Here is a 27,274-nt window from a genome sequence, read left to right as displayed (position 1 = left end):
GATCATTATTTATTTATCCAGCCACCCTGCTCTCTTGGGCGTTCAGCACCAAAGCGTCTAAGTTCTTCAATGTTGAATGGAACACATGCTCAACAGGCCTGAAACCCTGTCTGTGAATTAAGGTCCAAGTTGTTCAGTCGCTTCTCTTCCCAGGAGAGACCTTGTAGTGTTGCCGTGCGTGCGTGCGTGCGTGCGTGCGTGCGTGCGTGAGTTGGTGCACAGCCGATGAGATGGTGCAGCTCGGTAAAACCACTTTCTGCCAAGGCTGAAAACCTGAGCTCAATCCCCAGGACTCACATGGAGGAAGAAAAGAAATGACCCCTGTAATTTGTCCTCTAACCTCCAGTTTTTCATTTTAACTTTGTGTGTGTGTGGGGGGGGGGGGGACAGGTCTCACCGTGTAGTCCAGGGTGGCCTCGAACTCATAGAGAACTGCCTGCCTCTGCCTCCTGAGTGCTTGGATTTGGATTAATGATGTGTGCCACCATGTGACCATCTCCCATGGAGGAGTCAGTATGGTCGGTTCTGGTGAGGAGGATTCTCTTCCTCTCAGTGCCAGGCAGCTACCTACTCACTGTTCCCCACATGCCGAAGAAAGGGGACATTCTGGTGTCTTTTCCTCTCCTCAGCGAAGCCTTCTTGTTGGGGCTCCACCCTCATCTAAGCCCCATTACTGCCCCAAACCTAAAGTCATCACCGGAGGGTCGGACTTCGACATCTGAACTGGGGACAGAGACCTTCAGTCTGTGACAATGAGCGCCAGCCAGCCAGAGGCATCTAGGGGCTGTTGCAGGGCCTAACCTGGTGCTGGGCAGCTTAACGTCCAGGAGGGGACACTATGGGGTGACCAACGGCTCTCCTTCCTGAGCATTGAGCGTCTAAGGTGGAGAGGACGCCTCCTTTGCAGCTAGGCTGACCCTGGCACGGAGGGGCTCCTGGGGAGCTACTTCCCCTTTCTTCTTGTGGAAGGGAAAGACTAGGTAGGACTGCTTCGCGCTCAGGAGCTGGGAACGGCTGACCTGTCTGCTCACTGGATCCCCGGGTGACTTTGTGGACTAGCGCCTACTTCCCTGCTCCCCACAAGAAAAAAATGCCGTGAACATGTTCGGAAACTCCCTGCGTTATTTCTACAGACGTTTATCCTCTGCCTTCTCCGATAAGACCCGGGCTTCCAAATTACTTTATTACAAAGAGGTCAGAGGAGAGTGAGCGGGGAAGGGAGATAGGGGGCGGAGCTCAGTTGGTAGTGTTTGCCGGGTGCGCACAAAGCCCTGGGTTCCATCCCTAGCAAGGCACAAACTGGGCATGATGACGTAGGCCTATGGACGCGGCACCGGGGCTGTGGAGGCAGGAGGGTCAGAGTTCAAGGTCGTCCTCAGCTACACAGTAAGTTGAGGCCAGCCTGGGCTACAAGATAACTTGTTTCCCCACACACCCCTCAAAAAAAGACACGGAAGCCGGGCGGTGGTGGCACACGCCTTTAATCCCAGCACTCGGGAGGCAGAGGCAGGCGGATCTCAGTGAGTTCGAGACCAGCCTGGTCTACAAGAGCTAGTTCCAGGACAGGCTCCAAAACCACAGAGAAACCCTGTCTTGAAAAAAACCAAAAAAAAAAAAAAAAAAAGACACGGAGTGGGTGTCACCTACAGGACCGGCTGCTTACTGGTGAGAAGGGAGGGCCACACTTTTTGAGATCACAGAAATCTATATGGAGTGTGGCAAGAGAGTAAAGGAAAACGGTTTGGTTCTTCTGTCCTAGGGTTTGTTTTTATTCTAAAAATTGCTATTCTAAGCAATGGGGAGCCGCCGATTTCTTTTTGAGAGGGGCTTCCTTCCGATCAGTTCCACATGCACGGAGCTCACACTGGCTGATGTGTGGAGGCTGGACAGCCGAGGTTCGCTTCTGCTTAAGCGTCGCGGTCGGAAGCACAGACTTGGATCTGTGGGGTGGGTGGGTGGGACCCGGTGGGACCCGTGGGATGCTCCCATCGGTAAGTGCTGGAGGTCTGAGATGTGGGGAGGCTACTGTGGATGGCTCCCACAAAGGAGCTCTTGGTAGCCCTAGTCAGGAGACTTGTGAATGGGGGAGGGGTTGGAAAGAGTTACTTTCGCTATTACACTATTCCATTTTTGGCTCAGACCCCAAGCAATGGGTCCAGGGCAAAACCGCACCTAACTTCCCACTCTGTCTCCCTCAGGTATCTGTCACGGCATGAGATCAAACACATTCTCTGACAACCGAAAGCAAGACTAGCTGTAGTGTTAGCGGATCACCCAGGGACCCCAACAGTCTCGGCAGTGGGTAGGCTGAGGCAGACGTTGAGTTTGGTGTCACCTTGGGCTACATAGGGAGGTCCAGTCTCAAAGGAAAAAAAAAATAGCCAAAGAACTTGATCATAGGGGTAGAGCTTTAAAGGGGGAGGGGGTCACCTCAGAGAGAGGGGCCACAGCACTGGTCACAGACGGGGTTTCACAGAAACAAGGGAAGGGGCATGCTTTCATGTGGCTGCTAGGGTCATGAACATGGAGTGTTTGGGGTTTTTTGTTGTTGTTGTTTTTAGAGACAAGGTTTCTCTGTGTAGCCTTGGCTGTCCTGAACTCGGCTCTGTAGCCCAAGCTAGCTCTGAACTCACAGAGATCTGCCTGCCTATGCCTCCCAAGTGCTGGGATTAAAGGCATGCATCATCACTGCCATGTCTGAATGTGGTATTTTTTAAGTGCCTTCCTTGCATAAGCTATTCATCAGTGGGGCTGGAGAGATGGCTCAGGGGTTAAGGGCAGTGACGGCTTTTCCAGAGAACCTGGGTTCAGTTCCCAGCACCCACATGGCGGCTCATAACTGTCTGTAGTTCCAAGAGATCTGACACCCTCACATAGACATGCAGGCAAAACATCAATGCATATAAAATAAAAATAAATAATTTTTAAAAAGCAATTATTTTAAAAGCAATCAGTCTACCCTGACAGACGCTGTGGTTCCAGCCTTGTGTTGCTGCCCCTGGTATCTGGTCCTTGGGTAACACAGAAATGGCAGGGCAGAGAGGGTTGGAGGGGAAGGGATGGAAGGACCAGTACCGTGCCTTAGTAGGAAGCAGGCTCAAGAGTAAGGCCAGAGTGCTTAGGGTCCTCCTCTCGTGGTCCCTGGGGCTTACATCCTTGCTTCAGAGGGAGCTGTGTTTCACAAGTATAATCAGGCCTGAGGATCACAACCTGTGCTCCCTCAATGAGCCAATTAAAGCCCCTACATCACAGCTAAGAGCACTGACTACTCTTCCTGAGAATCCAAGTTCGGTTCCCAGCACCCCTCAGCTTCGTGCCTGGAGTTCCAGCCCCAGGGGGATCTCAAGCCCTTTTCTGACCTCACACGGTGCACAGACAGGCATGCAGACACAACAGGTGGTGGTGGTAGCCTTTAATTAATCCCAGCACTCGGGAGGCAGAGGCAGGCGCATCTCTGTGAGTTCGAGGTCATCCTGGTTTACAGAGGGAGTTCAGGACAGTCAGGGCTACAGAGAGAAACCCTGTGTTGGGGGGGTGAGGTAGGGGGAGTCAGCGTGGAAAGCAGAAAACGGAGATGAACTCAATGTGGCCACATCGGGGAAAGGGAACCCCACAAGCCTGTATCCGGGCTAAAATTTAAGGAGCAGGCCAAGGATTTGCCCCTTGACCACTGACCCTTCCCTGCGGGGGCTAAGTCATGGGAGCTGGGTGAAATCTCTCTGCCAGAGACAAATCCCCCTTGCTGGTGCCTTTTCCTCCTCCCAGACGGACGTTCCCGGTAAAGGAAACCCCCATTTCTCTGGGGTCCAGAGATACAAATGTCTCTCTGGAATGGCTTCACGTCAGGCGTCCCGCGTCCGCACCAGGCTCGCCGAGGCTGAGGCGGTCTGCTGCTGGGGGCCAGGGGCTGCTGTGATTGAGCCAAACTGGCGGGAATGCAAGCTCGCCTCACGTGCGGACACACGGGTAGGGCCTGGGGGACGGCTCCACGACGAGGTTCTGGAGCATTTCAGGACGATTGCCAGAATCCAGCGAAAATAAAGCCCGGCTTGTGCACTCGGGTAAGGGGCGGGAGCCGAGCGCCGATTGACCATAGAGGCGCCAGGCTAGATTGTCTCCGGGCCCTGCAGCGGACATCTTGACTCCTGGCAAAAAATACTTTTGAAAACGTCCGAGGCCTCTACTAAGCTGGTTGCACCACCCCAAACCGTGAAGTTAAATACCTGTCCCGGGAGACTCAAAAATCAAGCGTCCACGCGAACCAGTAGCGCACCCGTCAGAACTGGCTCTTGAGGCGACGCCGCCATCCCCGCCCTTTTCCGAGATGGCGGCGGCGAGGACGCTCTAGCCGCCGGCCTGGGTTCCGCGGAGGCGTGGGGGCGGCGGCGGCTGCGCGTGGGTGTCCCGCCCCCTCCCTCCTCCCGCACCCGCGCCGGTCGCCGCTGTCGTCGTCACAGCTGCGCCCGCGTCCGGCCCCGCGCCTCGGGCCGGAGGATGCTCAGGAGGCTGCTACTGCCGCCCCCGCTGTCCGCGTGCTCGGTCCTGTGCCTCCCGCGGGCTCGCCCCGCCGCCCGGCCGGCCATGAACGCCGCCCGCACCGGCTACCGAGTCTTCTCGGCCAACTCCACGGCCGCCTGCACCGAGCTGGCCAAGCGCATCACCGAGTAAGCCGGGGCGGTCTCGGGTGGGCCCGGGGGCAGACGCTTCGGGCCGACTCCCATCCCAGGCCCGGAGGTGACCGTCGCCATTTCCAGCCGTCCCTAACGGGACCGGCTCGGTGGGTCGAGCCTCGGACCGAAGGCATTGGAAGGGCTGGGAGAAGGAACTCAGAACTACAGTGGGGTGGGCGGGGAGAGCTATGATTCCAAGTATATTGATCAGTTGCACGCACACACGCGCGCGCGCACACACACACACACAGGCTTTGCCTAGGGGTGTGTGCAGGTGTGACTTCAGGGGACCTTGGGGGGGTTGCCTGTCGTCTGTCACCTCGCTGACACTGGATGAGGGACGTGGTTGGTTGGTTGGTTTTGTTTTTTCTAACCTTGTAAAATGTTGGCGATTCTATGGGACAGGGATGGGAGTGTGAGCCTGAGCTTAGTGGGAAATATTGGAGGTGAGTCCTGCAGGTCGGGGCCTCCCAGTGGCCCCCGATAGCACATGTCTCGTGTAAGACCCCTTTTCTCCTTTAGAGAAAACTAGAGCCCTCTTATAAAGCGCCTTAAGGGCCCTTTTTAAAATAAACTTTTTAGAAATATATAACCAAATTTGTCCCCACGTTGTTTAACTTGTTCTTTGGGCTTTGTTCCCTGCTGAGGAGGCTTGCTCGGTCTGGCTCTGAGCGGACTGGACTGGCCTTGAACTATCTGCCCCCCTTTGCTGCCGAGCAGGAATAGTGGGATTAAAGGCCTTATGCCACCACACCCATCCTTAGTTTTTGATTTTTGAGATAAGATCTCTGTGACCCAGGCCAGCCTCTGTTATCTTCTGGCCTTAGCCTTCCGGACGCTGGCCTCACCTGTCTGTCCAGGCTTAAATGGCTTGACTTTGAACATTTAAGGTCATTTTCCCGTGTCGGGAATTCTTATCTCCACCTGTTGTGTTAGCACTTGGACTTTGAGGTGGGTTTAAGAGAGTACCAGAGGGCAACTCTGCATTCTGCTGCCTGCTTTCTGCTTCTAAGCCCTGTTTATGGTCTTTCTAGCCAAGGCCAACCACGGGGCTCACTCTGAAGCCTCAGTTTGTTTACCTTGGGTCATATTTACTCGGTTATGAGCTTGCCTTGAGTAAGCCTAAGGGAAGGCTTTAAAAATGAGTGGTTTGCCTTTTTTGTTATGCTAATGGTTCAGAAAGCCTTGAAGTTGTATAACAAACCTTGTTATAAACACAGTGTCTGTTTATATGATTGTGCTCTTTCCTTTTTTTTTTTTTAAGAGAGTTTTGCTGTGAAGTCCTGGCTGGACTTTACATTACAGCAATCCTCCTGCCTCAGCTTCCAGAATGCTGCGTTGATTAATTCCCAAACTCCCTTTTTCTTGTGTAATAGGCGTCTTGGTGCTGAATTGGGGAAATCTGTTGTGTACCAGGAGACCAATGGAGGTAAGTTAGAGTCTTTTTGTTCCATTGAGCGTTTGTTGCTGTCCTTTGGGCAGCGTCTCATAGCCTAGGCTGGCATGACCTTGATCCGTCTCCCTGGTGCTGGGATAGCGAGCGTGCCCACTACTCTGGCTTCATTTCCTTCTCCATTAGATAGATAGGCATTCAGGCCTCAGCTCAAGATCCTCTTGCTTCTGCGTCTCCAGTAATACCACATGGGCGTTGGGGTCCCTCTCCCTACCGTGTGGGGCCTAGGAATCAAACGCGGGTCACCAGCCTCAGTACTGAGTGCCTTTACCTTCTGTGCCATCTTGCTGGATCAGCCCTTGTTGGTTTGGAACTGTTATGCCCAGATCACGGAGTCACCCCCAAGCCAACTAGGAGACCGAGTCTTGTCTGTAAAAGCAGAGAGCCTTCATTCTTACACAAGTTTGCAAACCCCGTCTCTCCGTATGTCCAACACATTGCAGTGATCAGAGAGCCCTTAGCTCAGTTAGGGTTGGGTTTTTATAGTAGCCCAGGTGGGGGCGGGGATGAGGGATTTCTAATGTTCAGGACCCCTGATTGGCTGACATTTGTTTCGTGCTGTCCTGGTGAAAAACGATGGGTGTCTCCAATGGTTGGAACGTTAGGAATTTTCTTGGGTTGACCTGTTCCCGGGTGGGGCCTGGGTGGTCTCCATTTTTCTTGGAACCAGGTGTTGCCTCAAACTACTGAGACTCAGGCCTCTGTTGTCAAGGCTGGGTTCTCCAGGAACCTGCTACAGAACTGAGGATGATTTTGAGTTCCTTATTTGCCTGTTTTAGCCTTCCTTGGTCTGGGATTGTGAGCATGTACCTATTGTTGGGTTTTATTTTTACTCTCTACTCTTTGGGGGCCCCCACCAAAATCCCAGGTAAATACACAGAGACTTATTCTTACTCATGAATGCCTGGCCTTAGCTTGGCTTATTGGCCAGCTTTTTGTTTTGTTGGTTTTCTCGAGACAGGTTTTCTCTCCGGCTTTGGAGCCTGTCCTGGAACTCACTTGGTAGACCAGGCTGATCTCAAACTCACGGAGATCCACCTGACTCTACCTCCCAGGTACTGGTATTAAAGCCATGCTTTTCTTAACTTAAATTATCCTTCTACCTTTTGCCTCTGGAGTTTTACCTTTCTCTGTGCTAGAGGCCTTTCTTTCCTCTTACTCCATTGCTGGCTGCTGAAGTTTCTGTCCCTCCCGGTCCTGCAGCCCAAAGTCACACAGAGGTCTACATTAATTATAAACTGATGGGCCCAATAGCTCAGTCGTCAGCCAGACGCAAAGGAAGTCAGACACAGAGCAAGCAAGATGTGACTGCCTCGCCGAAAAAGGTACCAAGCCATATGGCTGACACACACAAAAATTATAGGTTGTAGCCAGGCGGTGGTGGCGCATACCCTTAATCCCAGCACTGGGGAGGCAGAGGCAGGCGGATTTTTGTGAATTCGAGGCCAGCCTGGTCTATAAGAGCTAGTTCCAGGACAGGTTTCAAAGCCACAGAGAAACCCTGTCTCAAAAAATAAAAAACAAAAAACAAACAAACAAAAAAAAAGAATTATGGGTTGATATAAGTTGTAAGAATTAATAGGAAGCCTGAGCTACTGGGCTAATCAGTTCATAATTAATGTAGGCCTTTGTGTGTTTATTTGGGACTAAACGGATGTGGGTCTGCTGGGACAGAAACCTCTGGGTGGCTGGGCGACTGGCCCTTGGCATCCTCCTCTCTTCCTCTTATGCCTCCCTCTTCTCTTCCTTCTTCTATTTATTCCCTCTGCCTGGCAGCCCCGCCTGTCCCTCTCCTGCCTAGCTGTTGGCCATTCAGCTCTTTACTAGACCCTCAGGTGTTTTAGGCAGGCAAAGCAACACAGCTTCACAGAGCTAAACGAAACATAAAAGAATGCAGCACATCTTTGCATCACTGAATGTTCCACAGCACAAACTATTGTGACACATCTTAAAGTCATATTCCACAACGTGCCCAGCTTGATGGGTTTTGTTTGTTTGTTTTTAACATGCTGTTGCATTGTTTCCTTGGCCCAATAGAATTTGCCACCCAGGCCTGGAACTTGGGGTCCTCCTGTCTTAGCCATGTGGCACCATCACACCTCAAAAGCTGGCGTATTTTTACAAGTAGATAGCGCTTTAAGTTTTGTTTATGTGTGGTGGTATGCAGGTGTGGTGGTGTGCGTGTGTGCACGTGTGGAGTGCACGTGGTGGTGTGCGTGTGTGCACGTGTGGAGTGCACGTGGTGGTGTGCGTGTGTGCACGTGTGGAGTGCACGTGGTGGTGTGCGTGTGTGCACGTGTGGAGTGCACGTGGTGGTGTGCGTGTGTGCACGTGTGGAGTGCACGTGGTGGTGTGCGTGTGTGCACGTGTGGAGTGCACGTGGTGGTGTGCGTGTGTGCACGTGTGGAGTGCATGTGGTGGTGTGCGTGTGTGCACGTGTGGAGTGCACGTGGTGGTTTGGGTGTGGTGCATGTGCAGAAGTCAGGACGAGCTTTGGGGCTCAGTTCTTTCCTGTTTTGTTGAAGCGGGTCTCCTACTGTTCCTGCTGCTTTGCACATACAACAGGAGTGCTGTGGTTATGGATACCAGGCACTGTGTGTCACCATGCATGTGTGTTGTGTGTGCGCATGTTTATGTTTGCATGCCTGTGTTTGCATGTTAGGGACTGAGCTCAGATCATCAGTCTTGCATAACAAGTGCTTGTACTCACTGATGTATGTGAACTTTCCAGCATTAGAGGTCTGTGTCCTTGGTCCTCCTGTCTCTTTAGATTCTGACTGTTGTCCTTGCTGCCCCCTCCTTCCACTCGGGTGCACATAACAGTGTAACAAGTAGAGGAGAGATGTGTAGAATGTCTTCTACTCTGGGTTCTGTTTGGTAAATATGTCTTAGGCTTGTCTCACCAGGACATCAATGATAGCATGAGCAGTCTGGTGTTGGGAACAGGACTGAACTTCCTCTTTGGTGAGGGTGGAGATGGGAGATGGATTAGTAGGGGTGCTTGTACCTGTGATGTCAGCGCTGGCGGGGCAGATGCTCACAGGCCAGCCAGCCTAGGAGTGCAGTGAGCTGAGAACGCAGGTGGAAGTGATAGAGAAGACATCTGATGGTGACACACACACCCACACTGCACGGCTACCTGTGCGTGTGCACACACAGATATACATACACACACACACACTGCACGGCTACCTGTGCGTGTGCACACACAGATATACATACACACACCCACACTGCACGGCTACCTGTGCGTGTGCACACACAGATATACACACACACACCCACACTGCACGGCCACCTGTGCGTGTGCACACACAGATATGCATACACACACCCACACTGCACGGCCACCTGTGCGTGTGCACACACAGATATGCATACACACACCCACACTGCACGGCTACCTGTGCGTGTGCACACACAGATATGCATACACACACCCACACTGCACGGCCACCTGTGCGTGTGCACACACAGATATGCATACACACACCCACACTGCACGGCTACCTGTGCGTGTGCACACACAGATATACATACACACACACACACTGCACGGCTACCTGTGCGTGTGCACACACAGATATACATACACACATCCACACTGCACGGCTACCTGTGCGTGTGCACACACAGACATACATACACACACCCACACTGCACGGCCACCTGTGTGTGTGCACACACAGATATGCATACACACACCCACACTGCACGGCCACCTGTGCGTGTGCACACACAGATATGCATACACACACCCACACTGCACGGCCACCTGTGCGTGTGCACACACAGATATGCATACACACACCCACACTGCACGGCTACCTGTGCGTGTGCACACACAGATATGCATACACACACCCACACTGCACGGCTACCTGTGCGTGTGCACACACAGATATACATACACACACCCACACTGCACGGCTACCTGTGCGTGTGCACACACAGATATACATACACACACCCACACTGCATGGCTACCTGTGCGTGTGCACACACAGATATACATACACACACCCACACTGCACGGCCACCTGTGCGTGTGCACACACAGACATGCATACACACACACACACTGCACGGCTACCTGTGCGTGTGCACACACAGATATACACACACACACACACTGCACGGCTACCTGTGCGTGTGCACACACAGATATACACACACACACCCACACTGCACGGCTACCTGTGCGTGTGCACACACAGATATACACACACACACCCACACTGCACGGCTACCTGTGCGTGTGCACACACAGATATACACACACACACCCACACTGCACGGCCACCTGTGCGTGTGCACACACAGATATGCATACACACACCCACACTGCAAGGCCACCTGTGCGTGTGCACACACAGATATGCATACACACACACACACTGCACGGCCACCTGTGCGTGTGCACACACAGATATGCATACACACACCCACACTGCAAGGCCACCTGTGCGTGTGCACACACAGATATGCATACACACACCCACACTGCACGGCTACCTGTGCGTGTGCACACACAGATATGCATACACACACCCACACTGCGCGGCTACCTGTGCGTGTGCACACACAGATATACACACACACCCACACTGCGCGGCTACCTGTGCGTGTGCACACACAGATATACATACACACACCCACACTGCACGGCTACCTGTGCGTGTGCACACACAGATATGCATACACACACCCACACTGCACGGCTACCTGTGCGTGTGCACACACAGATATACATACACACACCCACACTGCACGGCTACCTGTGCGTGTGCACACACAGATATACATACACACACCCACACTGCATGGCTACCTGTGCGTGTGCACACACAGATATACATACACACACCCACACTGCACGGCCACCTGTGCGTGTGCACACACAGACATGCATACACACACACACACTGCACGGCTACCTGTGCGTGTGCACACACAGATATACACACACACACACACTGCACGGCTACCTGTGCGTGTGCACACACAGATATACACACACACACCCACACTGCACGGCTACCTGTGCGTGTGCACACACAGATATACACACACACACACTGCACGGCTACCTGTGCGTGTGCACACACAGATATACACACACACACCCACACTGCACGGCTACCTGTGCGTGTGCACACACAGATATGCATACACACACCCACACTGCGCGGCTACCTGTGCGTGTGCACACACAGATATACACACACACCCACACTGCGCGGCTACCTGTGCGTGTGCACACACAGATATACATACACACACCCACACTGCACGGCTACCTGTGCGTGTGCACACACAGATATGCATACACACACCCACACTGCACGGCTACCTGTGCGTGTGCACACACAGATATGCATACACACACCCACACTGCGCGGCTACCTGTGCGTGTGCACACACAGATATACACACACACCCACACTGCGCGGCTACCTGTGCGTGTGCACACACAGATATACATACACACACCCACACTGCACGGCTACCTGTGCGTGTGCACACACAGATATGCATACACACACCCACACTGCACGGCTACCTGTGCGTGTGCACACACAGATATGCATACACACACCCACACTGCACGGCTACCTATGCGTGTGCACACACAGACATACATACACACACCCACACTGCACGGCCACCTGTGCGTGTGCACACACAGATATACATACACACACCCACACTGCACGGCTACCTGTGCGTGTGCACACACAGATATACACACACACACCCACACTGCACGGCCACCTGTGCGTGTGCACACACAGATATACATACACACACCCACACTGCACGGCTACCTGTGCGTGTGCACACACAGACATACATACACACACCCACACTGCACGGCCACCTGTGCGTGTGCACACACAGATATACATACACACACCCACACTGCTCGGCCACCTGTGCGTGTGCACACACAGACATGCATACACACACACACTGCACGGCTACCTGTGCGTGTGCACACACAGATATACACACACACACACACTGCACGGCTACCTGTGCGTGTGCACACACAGATATACACACACACACCCACACTGCACGGCTACCTGTGCGTGTGCACACACAGATATACATACACACACCCACACTGCACGGCTACCTGTGCGTGTGCACACACAGACATGCATACACACACCCACACTGCACGGCCACCTGTGCGTGTGCACACACAGATATACACACACACACACACTGCACGGCTACCTGTGCGTGTGCACACACAGATATACACACACACACCCACACTGCACGGCTACCTGTGCGTGTGCACACACAGATATGCATACACACACCCACACTGCACGGCCACCTGTGCGTGTGCACACACAGATATGCATACACACACCCACACTGCACGGCCACCTGTGCGTGTGCACACACAGATATACACACACACACCCACACTGCACGGCCACCTGTGCGTGTGCACACACAGATATACACACACACACCCACACTGCACGGCTACCTGTGCGTGTGCACACACAGATATACACACACACACCCACACTGCACGGCTACCTGTGCGTGTGCACACACAGATATACACACACACACACACTGCACGGCCACCTGTGCGTGTGCACACACAGATATACACACACACACACACACTGCAAGGCCACCTGTGCGTGTGCACACACAGATATGCATACACACACCCACACTGCAAGGCCACCTGTGCGTGTGCACACACAGATATGCATACACACACACACACTGCACGGCCACCTGTGCGTGTGCACACACAGATATGCATACACACACCCACACTGCACGGCCACCTGTGCGTGTGCACACACAGACATGCATACACACACCCACACTGCAAGGCCACCTGTGCGTGTGCACACACAGATATGCATACACACACCCACACTGCAAGGCTACCTGTGCGTGTGCACACACAGATATACATACACACACCCACACTGCACGGCTACCTGTGCGTGTGCACACACAGACATACATACACACACCCACACTGCACGGCTACCTGTGCGTGTGCACACACAGACATGCATACACATACCCACACTGCACGGCCACCTGTGCGTGTGCACACACAGACATACATACACACCCCCACACTGCACGGCCACCTGTGCGTGTGCACACACAGATATGCATACACACACCCACACTGCACGGCCACCTGTGCGTGTGCACACACAGACATACATACACACACCCACACTGCACAGCCACCTGTGCGTGTGCACACACAGATATGCATACACACACCCACACTGCACGGCCACCTGTGCGTGTGCACACACAGACATGCATACACACACCCACACTGCACGGCCACCTGTGCGTGTGCACACACAGATATGCATACACACACCCACACTGCACGGCCACCTGTGCGTGTGCACACACAGACATACATACACACACCCACACTGCACGGCCACCTGTGCGTGTGCACACACAGACATACATACACACACCCACACTGCACGGCCACCTGTGCGTGTGCACACACAGATATGCATACACACACCCACACTGCACCACCACCTGTGCGTGTGCACACACAGACATACATACACACACCCACACTGCACGGCCACCTGTGCGTGTGCACACACAGATATACATACACACACACACTGCAAGGCTACCTGTGCATGTTCCCACACAGATATACATACACACACCCACACTGCACGGCTACCTGTGCGTGTGCACACACAGATATGCATACACATACCCACGCTGCACGGCTACCTGTGCGTGTGCACACACAGACATACATACACATGATTCTCTTTCAAATTCTGTCCTGTTTTCTTTTTTTAATCCAAATGTATGGATTGTTACGCTGGGTTAGTGTCCCCGTTTGGCTTCCCTCTGGGCTTTGTGGAAAACTAATTATAACATGAACGTTTGAAGGTACCTGACTGTCCTACATAATCAGGAGAGCTCCATACCTCAGGGCAACCTGCTCTTCTTTTGGGGAGAGGGTAGTCTAAGATAAGGTTTCTTTGTGTAGCTTTGAGCCTGTCCTGTAATGCACTTTATAGACCAGGCTGCCTTGGAGCTCAGAGATGAGCCTGCCTCTGCCTTCTGAGTGCTGAGATTAAATGCGTGCACCACCACTACCTGGCCTCATCCTGCTTTTATTTGAGTGGAAACAGACATTGAAGAGGCAGGTGTTGTGGTTCACGTCTATGATCTCAGCTCTCAAAAGGCTGCAGCAAGAGGAACGCCATGAATTTGAGTCCATTCTGGGCTATACAGGGGGACAATCAGTCAGGCTTACCAAGTAAGGCCCTGCATCCCATACCAAAATCAATCCCAGGGTCATAATGATATCTGGGGATGCAGGACAAGAGAGAGGACAATTGGATGGACATTTAAGGAGTGCACACTAAGAGAATGTGTGAAAGTCATGCATTTTAACTAGCATCCTGTGTCCTTCAGCCAGCTTCTAAGCAGCTTTCTTCGTTCAAGATTGTGTGTGTGTGTGTGTGTGTGAGAGAGAGAGAGGGGGGGGGTGAAGGGCATCGGCTCTCAGGCTGTCCAGTGGGTGCTGGGTGTTGGGAGGCTGGAGGATGAGAGGATGCTGAAGAGGCTCTCCTTCCTCTGCGTCATTGCTGTGGGTCTCTTCGACTCTGGGACTGCAGCAAGTGTTCCAAGTGTCAGCAGCCTTCTGTCTAGCCCACTCCATTCCTATGAAAATACTTTCAGATCTTTTTTGGGGGGTGGTAGGGGACTAGTTGGGGATTGAATCCAGGATTTCACCTTGTCCGTGCCAGGGAAATGTTCACTACTCAGCTACTTCCAACCCTAAGATGCAGATATTCTCCGGCTGCGGTTGGCTCCTCCTGCACTGGAAGGCTGGGACTGGAAGTGCTGCAGATCTAGACTAGTGGCGATGCGTTTCACATCTGAGATGCCGCAGAGTCCACAGCGTCCCAGGGGTTTTAGCTTTGGGAATAGTTTGGATTTCAGATTTTAGATTAAGATGCTCAGCCTTGTGCTACCACAGGCCAGAGTGACAGACTGGGGCCCTGTGGAGTCGGTTCTGCCCCTCACCCCCTGGTCTCCAGTCGGGTGGGTCACATCCTGAGCTCTGTGCTTTTTCCACTGTGTCCTTGCCCGTCCTTTGTTTCTCACAGCGGCTGGCAGCCTCCCCCACCCCCAGCTTTGGGTGTCTCACATTTTTTATGTGTATTGGTGTTTTGTCTACTTGGTGTCTGTGTGAGCGTGTTGGATCCCCAGGAAATGTAGTAACACACAGTTGTGAGCTGCCATGTGAGTGCTGGGAGTTGAACGTGGGTTCTCTGGAAGAACAGCCAGTGCTTTTAACCTCTGAGCCATCTCTCCAGCCCTCAAAAAGCTTCAGCGGGGATTCTTTCTGTTTTTTTCTGTTGTTTTTGAGACAGGGTTTCTCCCAAACATAGCTCTTCTGGAACTTGCTTTGTAGACCAGGCTGGCCTGGGCTTACAGAGATCTGCTTGACTCCCTAATACTGGGATTAAAGGCGCGTGCCACCACACCAAGCTCTGTGTTGTTGGTCCTCTGGCTTCTTGACCCGTGCATCTCCTTTCTCATAGTCTCTGCATCCCAAGTCGTCTCCAGTGCTCCCCGCTTCTTGTAAGGCTGCTGTTCTTGCTTTGCTCTTGGTGACCTGTCTGTGGCATGCTGGACCATCTCATTGGTCTCGGTCCCCTCTGGGACCAGCACAGGCCCGCCACGGATGCCCGAGTGTATAGAAAGCTAACTCGTCAAGCTTCGGCTTCATTACCTGTCGCAGCCCCTTCCTTCAACATCTCATTCATGTCTTCGTTTGGTGATAGCTTTTGGAATGGTTTGGACTATTTGACACATTTTTCTTGATTTTTGTCTTTTACCCCCAGCCTGGCCACTCTGTGTATGAGTATTTTAGCTAAGACTTGGATTGTCCTGGGGTCGGGAGGAAGCACTGTTTAGAATCCTTATTATTCTACCTGTTGTCTGTTTATTGCACCGTGGACTGTTTAAACTCCAACACTTTTTTTCCCTTCAGAAACAAGAGTTGAAATCAAAGAGTCTGTTCGTGGCCAAGATATTTTCATTATACAGACGATACCCAGGTAAGACTTGGTGCCCCTTGGGGAGTCCATTTCCTCTGAGAAACTTTCTTTTCATGTGAACAACAATCCAGGGTTGGTTTCTGTTACTGTTTTGTCTTATCAATTTGTGCTTGGCTGGAGACCAAGGCAGAAGGATAATTCAAGGCCTTCTTAGATTATGGAACCAGTTTAAAGCCAGACCGGGCAACTTAGACCTGCCTCAGAAAGTAAATGAAATCGCCAGGCATGGCGGCACACACCTGTAATCTTAACACCCAGGAGGCAGAGATGGGCAGATCTCTGTTTCAGACGAGTCTGGGCTACCTAGTGAGACCCTGTCCTAGAAAAAAAGCAAAAAAAAAAAAATTCTTAGCATTTATTTAATGGAGGAGGCTGGCTTATAGGTTAACACTGGCTGCTCTTCCAGAGAACCTGGAACCAGCAACCACATGGTGGCTCACAACCATCTGTAATGAGATCTGGTGCCCTCTTCTGGCATGGAGGTGTACATGCGGGAAGAACACTATATATAATAAATACATCTTTAAAAAAACAGACTATTATGGAGGTGAGGGTTCTGTGTGCCGTGTACATGAAGAGAGCCGAGAACAGCGTGGAGGAAGACCTTCTCTTGTTCTCCCGGGAGTCCTGGGATGGATCTAACCCGGGTCATCAGTGCTAGCTGCAAGCATCCTTACTCACTGAGCCTTCTCACCGGCCTCCCCAGTGGTTTTGACATGCTCTTTAGAAGTGAGAACGAAGGGACTAAGGAAATAGCTCAGGGTGGAGTACTGGAATGTGCAAGGTCCTGGGTTCCATCCCTAGCACCATCCGGAATATGAGAGAGAAGACCTGAGGGAAATGGGTTATAGTCCTGTGCTTTTCCTCCTTTAGCAGCCTTGGACGAGGGACCTTCAGTGAGGAAGCACATAAGCACTTTGCAGTCTTCCTGGACACTGCTAGGTGTAGGCCCAGGGCCGTCTTAGCTGAGTCTCAGTGCCTTGTTGTCTTTCTCCTGACTGCGGGGTTTTGATGATGATACATATGTGCGCCTGATGTTGTCTCTGTTCTAACCCTGTCTCCACCAGACAGCTGACTCCTGAGCCAGGTAACTGAAGCTCTGCCTAGACTTTTCTTCCCTGAGGAGCTGATAGTTGGTTCACTTAGGCCTTTGTCAAACAGCGTGTGATTAGGAGGCTTTTGTTTCCTAGGTCCTCCTCGGCTTAAGAGCCTGGTCCCATGGCTGCTCTGGGTTTATCCTTTGGCAGCGAGCAGTGTGGTGCATTGTCATGTCCTTTCTCTGATGCAAGAGTCTCCAGGAGAGAAAGCAATTTTCATGGAATCCTAGGCCCTTAGACTGCCTGACTGTGGAGCCCTTGTCTAAGGGTGAAAACAGAGCCGCAGCTCTTCAGCCCCAGGCGGCCCAGCGTTTTCACTAATCGTCCTCCAAATACAGGGCCAGGTGGCAAAGAGACACTCTTGGCTGCCCTCACTGGCTTGTGGAGGCACAAGGGTGCGTCTTAGACAGACATTGAGGAATCTTGGCTGCACTAAGCCTTGGGCTGCAGTAGAAGCCGGAACTGGAGCATTGCTTTCCTTTTTCCTTCCGGAAAGTCATGCTGGCTGCTTTTGGGGTGACTAGTGTGCTGGCCGTGAGCAGCCCTTAAGTGTAGCTGTTAGATGGTTTTCGTGGTGTGTTTGGATGGTTGAGACTCTTGACACCTGGGCAAGGTATTTTCTGATATTTATTTCCCTTAACCACCAGGGGCCACATTCAAGTCTTGATGTTAGCCAGTGACTCACTAGGCTATTCCACTGCATTTCTTTCTAAAAAAAAATTGTTTGCTTGTTTTTCTTATTCGAGATAATGGTTTCTCTGTGTAGTCCTGGCCATCCTGGAACTTGGTCTGTAGACCAGGCTGGCCTCAAACTCACAGCCACCTGCCTCTGGCTCCCCAGTGCGAGGCCTAAAGGTGTGCCGACACTGCCTGGCTAAGTACTTTTCTTAATGGTAGGATTGACCTGACAAGACTGAGTCTCTTCTGATTTCTGAAATAGGATCTTGATATGCAGCGCAGACTAGCTTCCAGCTCGAGTTGTTCCCCACAACCTCCTGAGACCTAGGATGGAGGTGTGTATCACCAGGCCAGCAAAACAACTTTGTTTTTCGGAGACAGTGTCACTCCTTAGCCCAAGCTGGCCTCAAGCTTCTGACTTCTTGTTCTTCGCTTCCTAAATGTTTATTACAAGCCTTATTCCACCAAGCCCACAGGAGGCTTGTATGATGCAGTTCCCGAGACTATTTTGTGTTAGTTTCTCATTGCTGTGTCAGAACACGTTACGCATTAGCTGGACGATGCAGAGCATCGTGGCACTGGGAGCCTCAGGCTGCAAGTCACGCTGCAGGTGCAGTCAGGAGGCGCAGGCGCCAGCTTGGTTCTAAGAATTACTTTTTAATTTATGTGTGTTTGTGTGTCCGTGCATGTGGCGGTTCAAGCCTTTAACCCAAGCACTCAGGAGACTGAGGCCAGCCTGGTTGGTCTGCATAGTGAGTTCTAGGGTGGCTATAGTGGGACCCTGTCTCAACAAAACAACCACAGTAGAAAGCAGTGATCCTCCTAAATTAGGCATGTGCCCTCGTACTGACTCAAAATTTTGGATTCCGTATATTTTGAAATCATTTGTTATTACTATTATTTATGCATATGGGTGTTTTTGCTGTGTACCATGTAACGGCATAAATGAATGCAGACAGATTGTAAAAATATATACAGCTTTAATGGGGAAATAGACTTACAGAACCACCGTTCCGCGGAGACCAGGAAAGCAGAAGGGGGAACAGGCTCGCCAGATTTATAGGTAAACATTAGCCCGAGGCGAACACGCCCCCTAAGGGGCTGAACTTATCCCTACATCTCCCCCTTTTGTCTAAATAAGACAGAACTAAACCAAATACAACTATATACAATAATAACAATAAATATAACAAACAATATTGAGAACAAAAGTTTTGCTAAACATTCTATCTCAAGGAGTCTAAATAATGTAGAGGGTAACTACAATTATATAATCCGTCAAAGATCTGAGAAGGGAATAAATATTACTTAACAAACGAGATATATCCAAAATGTGCAACAATTGACAAAGACAACTGACTACCTGGGCAATCACCCAAAGTCTCGTTTGCAATGTTGAGTCAACCAACTTTGACTAAGGCCTAACATAACTGACATACCATTATTAAAGGCAAGGAACTTTCTTAGAACTATCCTACCCTGTCTTGGCAGGATAAGACAATCCTGTTTCATTGTCAGAAGTTGAGGTATGGACTTTTCTTAACCCAAAGGCCAGTTCTGCCAAGAAGACAAGCTCCCAGTGGAGTGTCTTTGGTGCTCAACGTTCTCTCGGGAGTAGAGTGGCATTGCCAGGAGTAATTGTGTCTCTTTGGCACAGAATTCTAGGTTAGATTAAAGGCCATTTTCTACAGCTCTTCGAAGAGGCTGAAGATTATACCATCTATACTAAATATAATCTCTATGTATCTAAAAGACCTGATTAACCTAAAAATAAATATGACAAACATATAATTCTCAATACCTATCTAACTTGAAGACTAAAAGAATAAACAACTGTGCAATATATAAAGACAATGATCTTCAACTGTAAACAATGTCATTACATATCAAATGTAAACAATGTTATTATATAAATAGTATCAGAGGTAGAAATGTACATTTTAATATGGTAGATGTATTAATACAATATAGACAAAGTTATAAGCATACTCTTATACAAAAATAGAGGTAGGACACTCACATTCAATATTCAATATATCAATATACAGGAAACAGTACAATACAATACAACTTTCTAAAAACAGTAATTCACAAATACCAATCATCCCATCAAACCAGTTAATCCCCCCCCCTTTTTTTTGAAAATACCCCTAATTCCATAAAATATCTCCCCATCCCGTCAACCCTAAACCAACCACTAAAAGATGTCCCTAACGCTGAGGGCAAACTCTGTTGGGAGAGGGGACGTCGTCCTCTAAGATTGCTTTCTAGCTGACATGGGGTGACGTTCTTCTTAGGGCTCCTGTGAAAGCAAATGATGGTAAAAATTCCCAAATTAACCTTTGACCTAAGAAAATTATATAGTCTCTGAGCATTTTGAGAAGGTCCTGCCAGAGTGTTATCAAAAAATGTGCACCATTCGAAATTGTCTCATGCAGTTGGTACCAAAAATTTTAGCGATTAAAAAAATATTCATGACGTCATAAAAACCAGATTGAGTTGATGTCGTGGGGCCCCATCTTCATCCTGGAAACTTTAAAGATTACTGTAGGGAAAGTTGTTGTTTGTTATGGGAAATTTAAACATTAACAACAAGGACCCTTCCTCCATCATTTCCCCTTTTTCTGTTTAAACAAAAAAAAAGGGAAGGCTTTAACTTTAACATAGCAAAATTACATATAACAAAACAGTTATCAAGTAAAAATTACAATATTTACATCTATTTTATCTTTATCATAACTAAGAAAAACTATAACTAACTGTTCTTCAACTCCTTCAAAGACTCCAGAAAGATACAATATTACCTAAGCAAGCAAGAAATAAGCAACTTTCAAACTCTAGAAATAACAGAGATATCTCACTGCCTTGACAGTCACCCAAAGTTTCTCTGTACTATTGGGGCATCCATCTTCGGCCTACAGGCCCATAGTATCCAGCAGACTTTTTCCATGAAGCAGGAAATTTCAAAGGCAGTTCAGTCACTATCTGCTGTGTCCTGCAGAATGTCTCGCAGACTCTTTCATGAATCAGGAACCCCGATAGATCATCTCACCTTTAGGCAAGTTCAGCAGTCCTCTCTCTGAGGGTTCTCTGTGTCCAGTTTATGCAATAGTCCAGGCAAGAGCCATTTCTTGCCCAAATGGTTATCAAACTCCATAAGGATCCTCTTCGATGCCCATCTTCCTCTTGAAGTAGATTGGTGCTGCCAGGAGCAGAGTGTCTCATTGTCATGAAAAGCTCTAAGTTATTAAAACATTTAAAATGCCGCCCTTAAGGCTGCTGTAGTACACATGGAGAGTGTGTTTTCATCCAAATTAGCTTGTTCCTGAGGGTCGGAAAAGAGCCCTTCACCTAGAATTTTATCTAGGGAAATGTCAATTCCCTTTGCTTTTTCCTGCTGTTCTAAAAGTCTAGCCTCTTGCCTGAATAAGCATTTCCATTTCAATTGTCGTCCACTCTCAAGTACTGCAGAGCTCAGCTGGAGCCAGTCCGAGGGGGTTGCTCTGCTTGTCGTGGCCCAAGATTTTAGCATCTCTTCAACAAAAGAGGCGTGCATCCCAAAAGTCATGACGGCCTGTTTAATTTCTTTGAGATCATTCATACGGACAGGCTCCCATGTATCTTCCTTGATGACCCTAGGGTTTCTGGAACCAATCACCTTCTCTGTTGATATTACTGGAAAGGCAGGTAGAGGTGTAGGTAGAGCTTTGTGGAAATTGTCCCGGAGAGATTTACCCACAGATGTAGTTAAAATTTGCCTTTCTACCCTTTGCTTTTCTTCATCAGAATTTAGAAATTCCTCCATCTTTTCAATTCTATTCACCATTGCCTTCTGCAATGTCTGAATCTCCTGTCCAGAATTATGTTCCAAAGCCTTCATTGAGGATTCTAAAGTATGAAATTTGTCCATTAGAGATAACATCTCATCTTTGGACATAATTTTTATGGCATAAACCATGCCTTCTTGTATTGACAATCTTTCCGCCAATCTGTCATAAGCTTTAGACAAAATCCGATTGTCACATTCAGCAGTTTTGATTCTCTCAGTTAATGTTTCATTTCCTACAGAAAGGGACTGAAGCTTACGATTCAAATCAGCTGTTCCCTCTTCCATAGTAATGAATTTCTCCTTAATATCAGCCACTAATGTTTCAGTTCCTACAGAAAGTGACTGAAGCTTACGATCCAAATCAGCTGTTCCCTCTTCCATAGTAATGAATGTCTCCTTAACATCAGCCTGTACCTTTTCTAAATTTTGCTCAGTTGATCGAGTCATGTTAAACAAAGATCTGTTCTCTTCCTGGAGAACTTCAAACTGATTCTTGAGAAGATTGTTGTCATTCTCAATTGTTTTTAAGCGTTCAACCTCTGCCTTAAGAATCCTGGATTCGTCTTGTAAAGACTTTATCATATTTCTATTATCAAACCATATAGTGCCAAGGAAAACTACGAATCCCAGAAGGATCCATAGATGTGGGGTGACAGACACCTCTTGTAAAATCTCCCACATGGTACAATCAAAAAAACTGTTAAAGTCTTGAATGGTAACGTTTTCAGACATTTTATTTATAAAAGAAATTTTTTTACCTGCAATGACCGGTTCCTGCCAGTGGTGGCGAAAGAAATGCACTTGAGTCCACGTGGAGAGCCGGTAGAAACAACTCAAAACCGGAAGTTATTGTTCTGCCTGAGGAGTTAGAGTGGTCGCGGAAGGGGTCACTTTGTATCAGACCAAATCTGCTGCTGTGGCGGCTTTTGTTGCAAAACCGCAGGTACTTGAGCTTCCGCTAATTCAGGCAGCAGGCTTCCGCTGCAAACTTAGCCAAGGCAGGCAGGGAGGGGTTAATTGCTCCGGCGAGCAGGCGGGGCGGAATGGGTGTGTGAGGCCGAGTGTGTCTCGGACTAGGCACTGGGGCCAGAGTCTCGAACTAAAAAACAGCACCCAGGAGCGTGCTGTGTTAGCTAGGGGGCTACGCGCTTGAGTCCAGTTGCACTTCCTGAGCTCCGGTAGCTAATCTTGCTCTCAAAGGCTGGTGCCAGGGCGGGGGCAAAATAGCCCGACGTTGGACACCAAAATGTAACGGCGTAAATGAATGCAGACAGATTGTAAAAATATATACAGCTTTAATGGGGAAATAGACTTACAGAACCACCGTTCCTGCGGAGACCAGGAAAGCAGAAGGGGCGGCTGGGAGCAGGCTCACCAGATTTATAGGTAAACATTAGCCTGAGGCGAACTCGCCCCCTAAGGGGCTGGACTTATCCCTACAGTACCACATGTGTGCCTAGTGCCCACTGAGGTCAGAAGAGAATATTAGATCCCCTGGAACCAGAGTTCCAGCAGTTGTGAGCTGCTGTGTGGGTGCTGGGAACTGAACCTGGGTCTTCTGGATGACCATTGAGCTATCTCTCCAGCCCCTGAAGTTCCCTCAGTAGCCAGGTTATTCTTAAGTGTCATTGTCAGTGTGGAAGTCACAGTCCTCTGTCAATGGGCAAAAAAATAAAAACCCTCAGTATTTTCAAATTTTATTTCCTTTTGTGCATCTAAGGCAAAGTCTCCAGCACTGAGCTGCACGTCCTACTTGGTCCTTCCCTGGGGGTCACCATCCAGGTGCTGGTCTCAGTGTGGGAGAGCACTGCCAAGGTCCTTTGTGGGTGGAGGTTTGCCCTGACACAGTTTTTGTTCTTAGCCTCTCACGGAAGCCAAGAGTGCTCAGAACAAATATTTAAGCCAGGCTTGTGGAGTGACCGTGGAGTGACCCCGGGACCGTGACAGAAGACAGCAGCAGGATCAGATAACAAACAGCTGGCACAGGTCTCAGGCTGGCCAAGTCTGGGTGAACAGCCAGAAGAATTTTATTTAAACCCAGTGTCTTTTGTTTATAGCCCAGACTGTCCTTGAAGGAGGAGCTTGGGTATAGATGTGAGCCTATCTTGAGGAGATAGATGACTTTCCTTTCCTTCCTTGAGTTTGGGGATTTAAAAGTCACGGTTCTCTTGTATTTGTTAGGCAGTGTCAAGGCAAAACCCAACCTCTCCAGGTATTTCCTGTCTTCTCCCAACCCCCCATGTCTTTTTTGGTTTTTCGAGACAGGGTTTCTCTGTGGTTTTGGAGCCTGTCCTGGAACTAGCTCTTGTAGACCAGGCTGGTCTTGAACTCACAGAGATCCGCCTGTCTCTGCCTCCCGAGTGCTGGGATTAAAGGCATGCGCCACTGTGTGTGCACACATGCACCACAGCGTGCGTGTGATGTTAGAGGCCGACTCTTGGGGGTTCTCTGTGCTGTTGTGTGCATCCTGGGGGTTGAGCTCAGGTCCTCAGGCTTCACAGCTGCACTTTACCACACACCTAATCCCATCACTCAACAGGTAGGGGCAGGAGGATCTCTGTGAGTTCAAGGCCAACCCGGTCTACAAAGTGAGTTTTAGGACAATCAGGGCTGTTACACAAAGAAACCCTGTCTCAAAAAACAAAAACAAAACACCATGTAGAGGGCAAGATAGGTCAGTGAGTCCCTTCCACCAAGCCTGACAGCAGTCTGGACCCTGCATAATGGATCTCTACATGGGTGTTAAGATGTGTGGGTCTGCATACACACACACGCACACACACACACACACACACACACACACACACACACACACAAATAATATTCTAAAAATTAAGTAGAATTGTGGCCAGCCTGGTCTACAAGAGCTAATTCCAGGACAGGCTCCAAAGCTACAGAGAAACCCTGTCTCGTAAAATCAGGAAAAAACAATTGAGTAGAAACCACATAGGACTTACTTGCTATAGATAGTTGGTGAAGTGGGGTGGGACTAGTGCTTTTTCGGGTCCAAACAGTCTTATGCACACACACACACACACACACACACACACATACACACACACATTGTGTCTTACTTCCCTACCCCAGATTAATTTCTGTTTATTGAAAATGAGAGTCGTCAGAGCTGAGTCTAATGTGAAGTATAATTACCCTAAAGAGAGAGGCTGTTGGTGAGACAGTTAAGCGTGTCCTACTTACACATGTGACTACAAGAACCAGCAGGATGAGCTTGGAACATTCCTAACAGACAAAGCAGAGGCTGCCTGCCAAGTCCTCTAAACCCTGCTAGCCACAAAACAACTGCTGTGTTCGGTTTGTCTCATGTCTCAGTGGATAAAGCCAGCAAGATAAAGGCTCCATTGTCACTTTCCTGATGATACAGGTTGAGGACTTGAGGATATTACTCTTTTTGTTCTGTTTTTGAGACAGGGTCTCTGTAGCCTTGGGTGCTTGGAGCCCACTGTGTAGCCTAGGCTGCCCCCAGACTCACAGAAATCCTCCTCCTTCTGCCTGAGAGCTGGCTTTGAGAGAGCCACGTCACCACGCTCAACCGTGGTGGGGAATGTTTTGGTATGTTACTGGGAAGAGGAAAAATGGAAAGTAAGATTATTATGTAGGAAATGGTGAATTCTGGGATCTCAAGGTCAGTTCTTATTGGCTGGCCCTTCCCTTAGCGCTCTGCAGAACCCATGGCATCAGGCCGATGTGTATAGCACATGCTGTAACAAGGCCAGCTATACTTTATCTTCTTCCAGCTCTGCTTGGGTTCTTGTCGAGGTTCGGTGTATATAATGTTGGTATAATGGAGGTATAATTTTGGATGAGGAGCATTGCACTTGAATTAAGTACGCTGCTTAGGGTAAATGCCTATGGCAAGAGTGGTCATGTGCTCTGATCTTCTCCCAAGATGGGCTGCCTCTTGGATGTTTGTCCCCAGCCTCACCGAGCGATAAACTCAGGTTGCTCCATGCATAATTGATGGTTGAACTAAAATTAGCCCAATGGTAGGAATTCCCAAGTGCCTGGAAAGTGTTTGGTTGCTTTTTGTTGGTTGTACCAAGACTGTCTTCTGATCCTTCCTGCTAGCCTTAACACTGTTCCCTTGGAAAGAAAGAACTGTCAAGGAAGGGGACTCAACCAGGGGTCCAGGTGGAGCCCCTGGTTGTCTTGAAGATGAGCCTGTAAGTCAGTTGTACATACTTGTACTCTGAGAGAAGTGTTCCGTGTTTCAGGTTTATTATTGCGTATTTGTGCGCAAGTGCCCTCAGACCTGACAGGGCATTGGATCTTTTTTTTTTTTTCCAGAGTTAAGAAAAAAAGCTAAAAGCTTTTTATTTATAACCTTTTAAGTTTATCCTCTAACTTGCGGGCATCCTGTTTATCAGGCAAACGCAGAAACCTGCCTTGCAGTTGATCACGAAGGACAGTGACGCTGCCTGGTGCGCGTCTTTGCTGTTGGTGCAGTTGATGTTTCTTGTAGCCCTCCAGCTCAGAAGAGGTTTGGAAATCTTGTCCTGGCAGGTCTCCTCCCATCATCACTTGACCAGACATGGCCTGTGTATCTCCTGGTTCACCCTCAGACAGCTACCGTTGCGGAACCAGACATGGCCTGTGTGTCTCCTGGTTCACCCTCAGACAGCTGCCATTGCTGTTGGCATTGGATCGCACGGGGGATTGTGTGGGAGACCCTACACTCAGGATCTACAAGGACGTTATACACTCTTACTGCTGAGTCGGAAACATTTTTTTTTTCCCAAGACAGGGTTTCTCTGTGTAGCTTTGGAGCCTCCTAGAGCTTGCTGTGTAGTCTAGGGTTGCCTTGAACTCACAAAGATTTCACCTGCCTCTGCCTCCTGAGTGTGCCACCTACCACCCACCACCCCCGGCGAGAGAGGTTTTTTAATCAAAGATTCCTATAGCGATGAGGTGGTTTGAATGTAACTGGCCCCCATAAGTTCATAGGCAGTGGCACTATTAGGAGGTGTGGCCTTGTTAGGTGTGTCAGTGTGGGGTGGACTTGGAGGTTTCCTATGCTCAGGATACTGCCCAGTGACAGTGACCTTCCTCTTGCTTTCTCATCAAGATGTAGATTGAACCTCTGAAACTGAGTCCCCCCAATTAAATGTTTTCTTGTAAGAGCTGCCTTGGTCATGGTGTCTCTTGACAGCAGTAAAAGCAGCCCTACCTAAACTAAGTGGTTATGACAAATAGGAGGAGTGGATCGTTGGGGTTGTCAGTGTGGGCTGTGTCTGACAGTTGATGGGAGTTAGAAGCAGGAAGCACTCTGTCTTTGGTAGCTGCTTATTTCGAACTTGAGTTACAGGTAGTTTGCTGTGTGACCATGTTCAAGGTCAAAGCGACAGGCAGGGCAGTTTCAAGTCCCAACTTATTTATTAGATAAAACTTTGAGTCCTGAA

The 27,274-nt window shown here is 49.6% G+C and overlaps 1 protein-coding gene across 1 annotated transcript in view; it reads left to right on the top strand.

Annotated features, from left to right (window-relative positions):
• The first annotated feature begins 4,364 nt into the window (after positions 1 to 4,364).
• The window catches only part of Prpsap1 (phosphoribosyl pyrophosphate synthetase associated protein 1), a 35,127-nt gene continuing 12,217 nt past the window's right edge, over positions 4,365 to 27,274 (top strand). Inside the window, exons 1-3 of the mRNA XM_075990158.1 lie at positions 4,365 to 4,664; positions 6,047 to 6,099; positions 16,187 to 16,253. Coding sequence (XP_075846273.1) covers positions 4,495 to 4,664; positions 6,047 to 6,099; positions 16,187 to 16,253 — 290 coding nt within the window. The 5' untranslated portion in view covers positions 4,365 to 4,494. The remainder of the gene's footprint in view (positions 4,665 to 6,046; positions 6,100 to 16,186; positions 16,254 to 27,274) is intronic.

The sequence above is a fragment of the Microtus pennsylvanicus genome, chromosome 11 (genome assembly GCF_037038515.1).
Source record: "Microtus pennsylvanicus isolate mMicPen1 chromosome 11, mMicPen1.hap1, whole genome shotgun sequence".
In the NCBI taxonomy this organism is placed as follows: Eukaryota; Metazoa; Chordata; class Mammalia; order Rodentia; family Cricetidae; genus Microtus; species Microtus pennsylvanicus.
The sequence above is the reverse complement of the archived record's forward strand: the minus strand, read 5'-3'. Positions and strand labels throughout refer to the sequence as shown.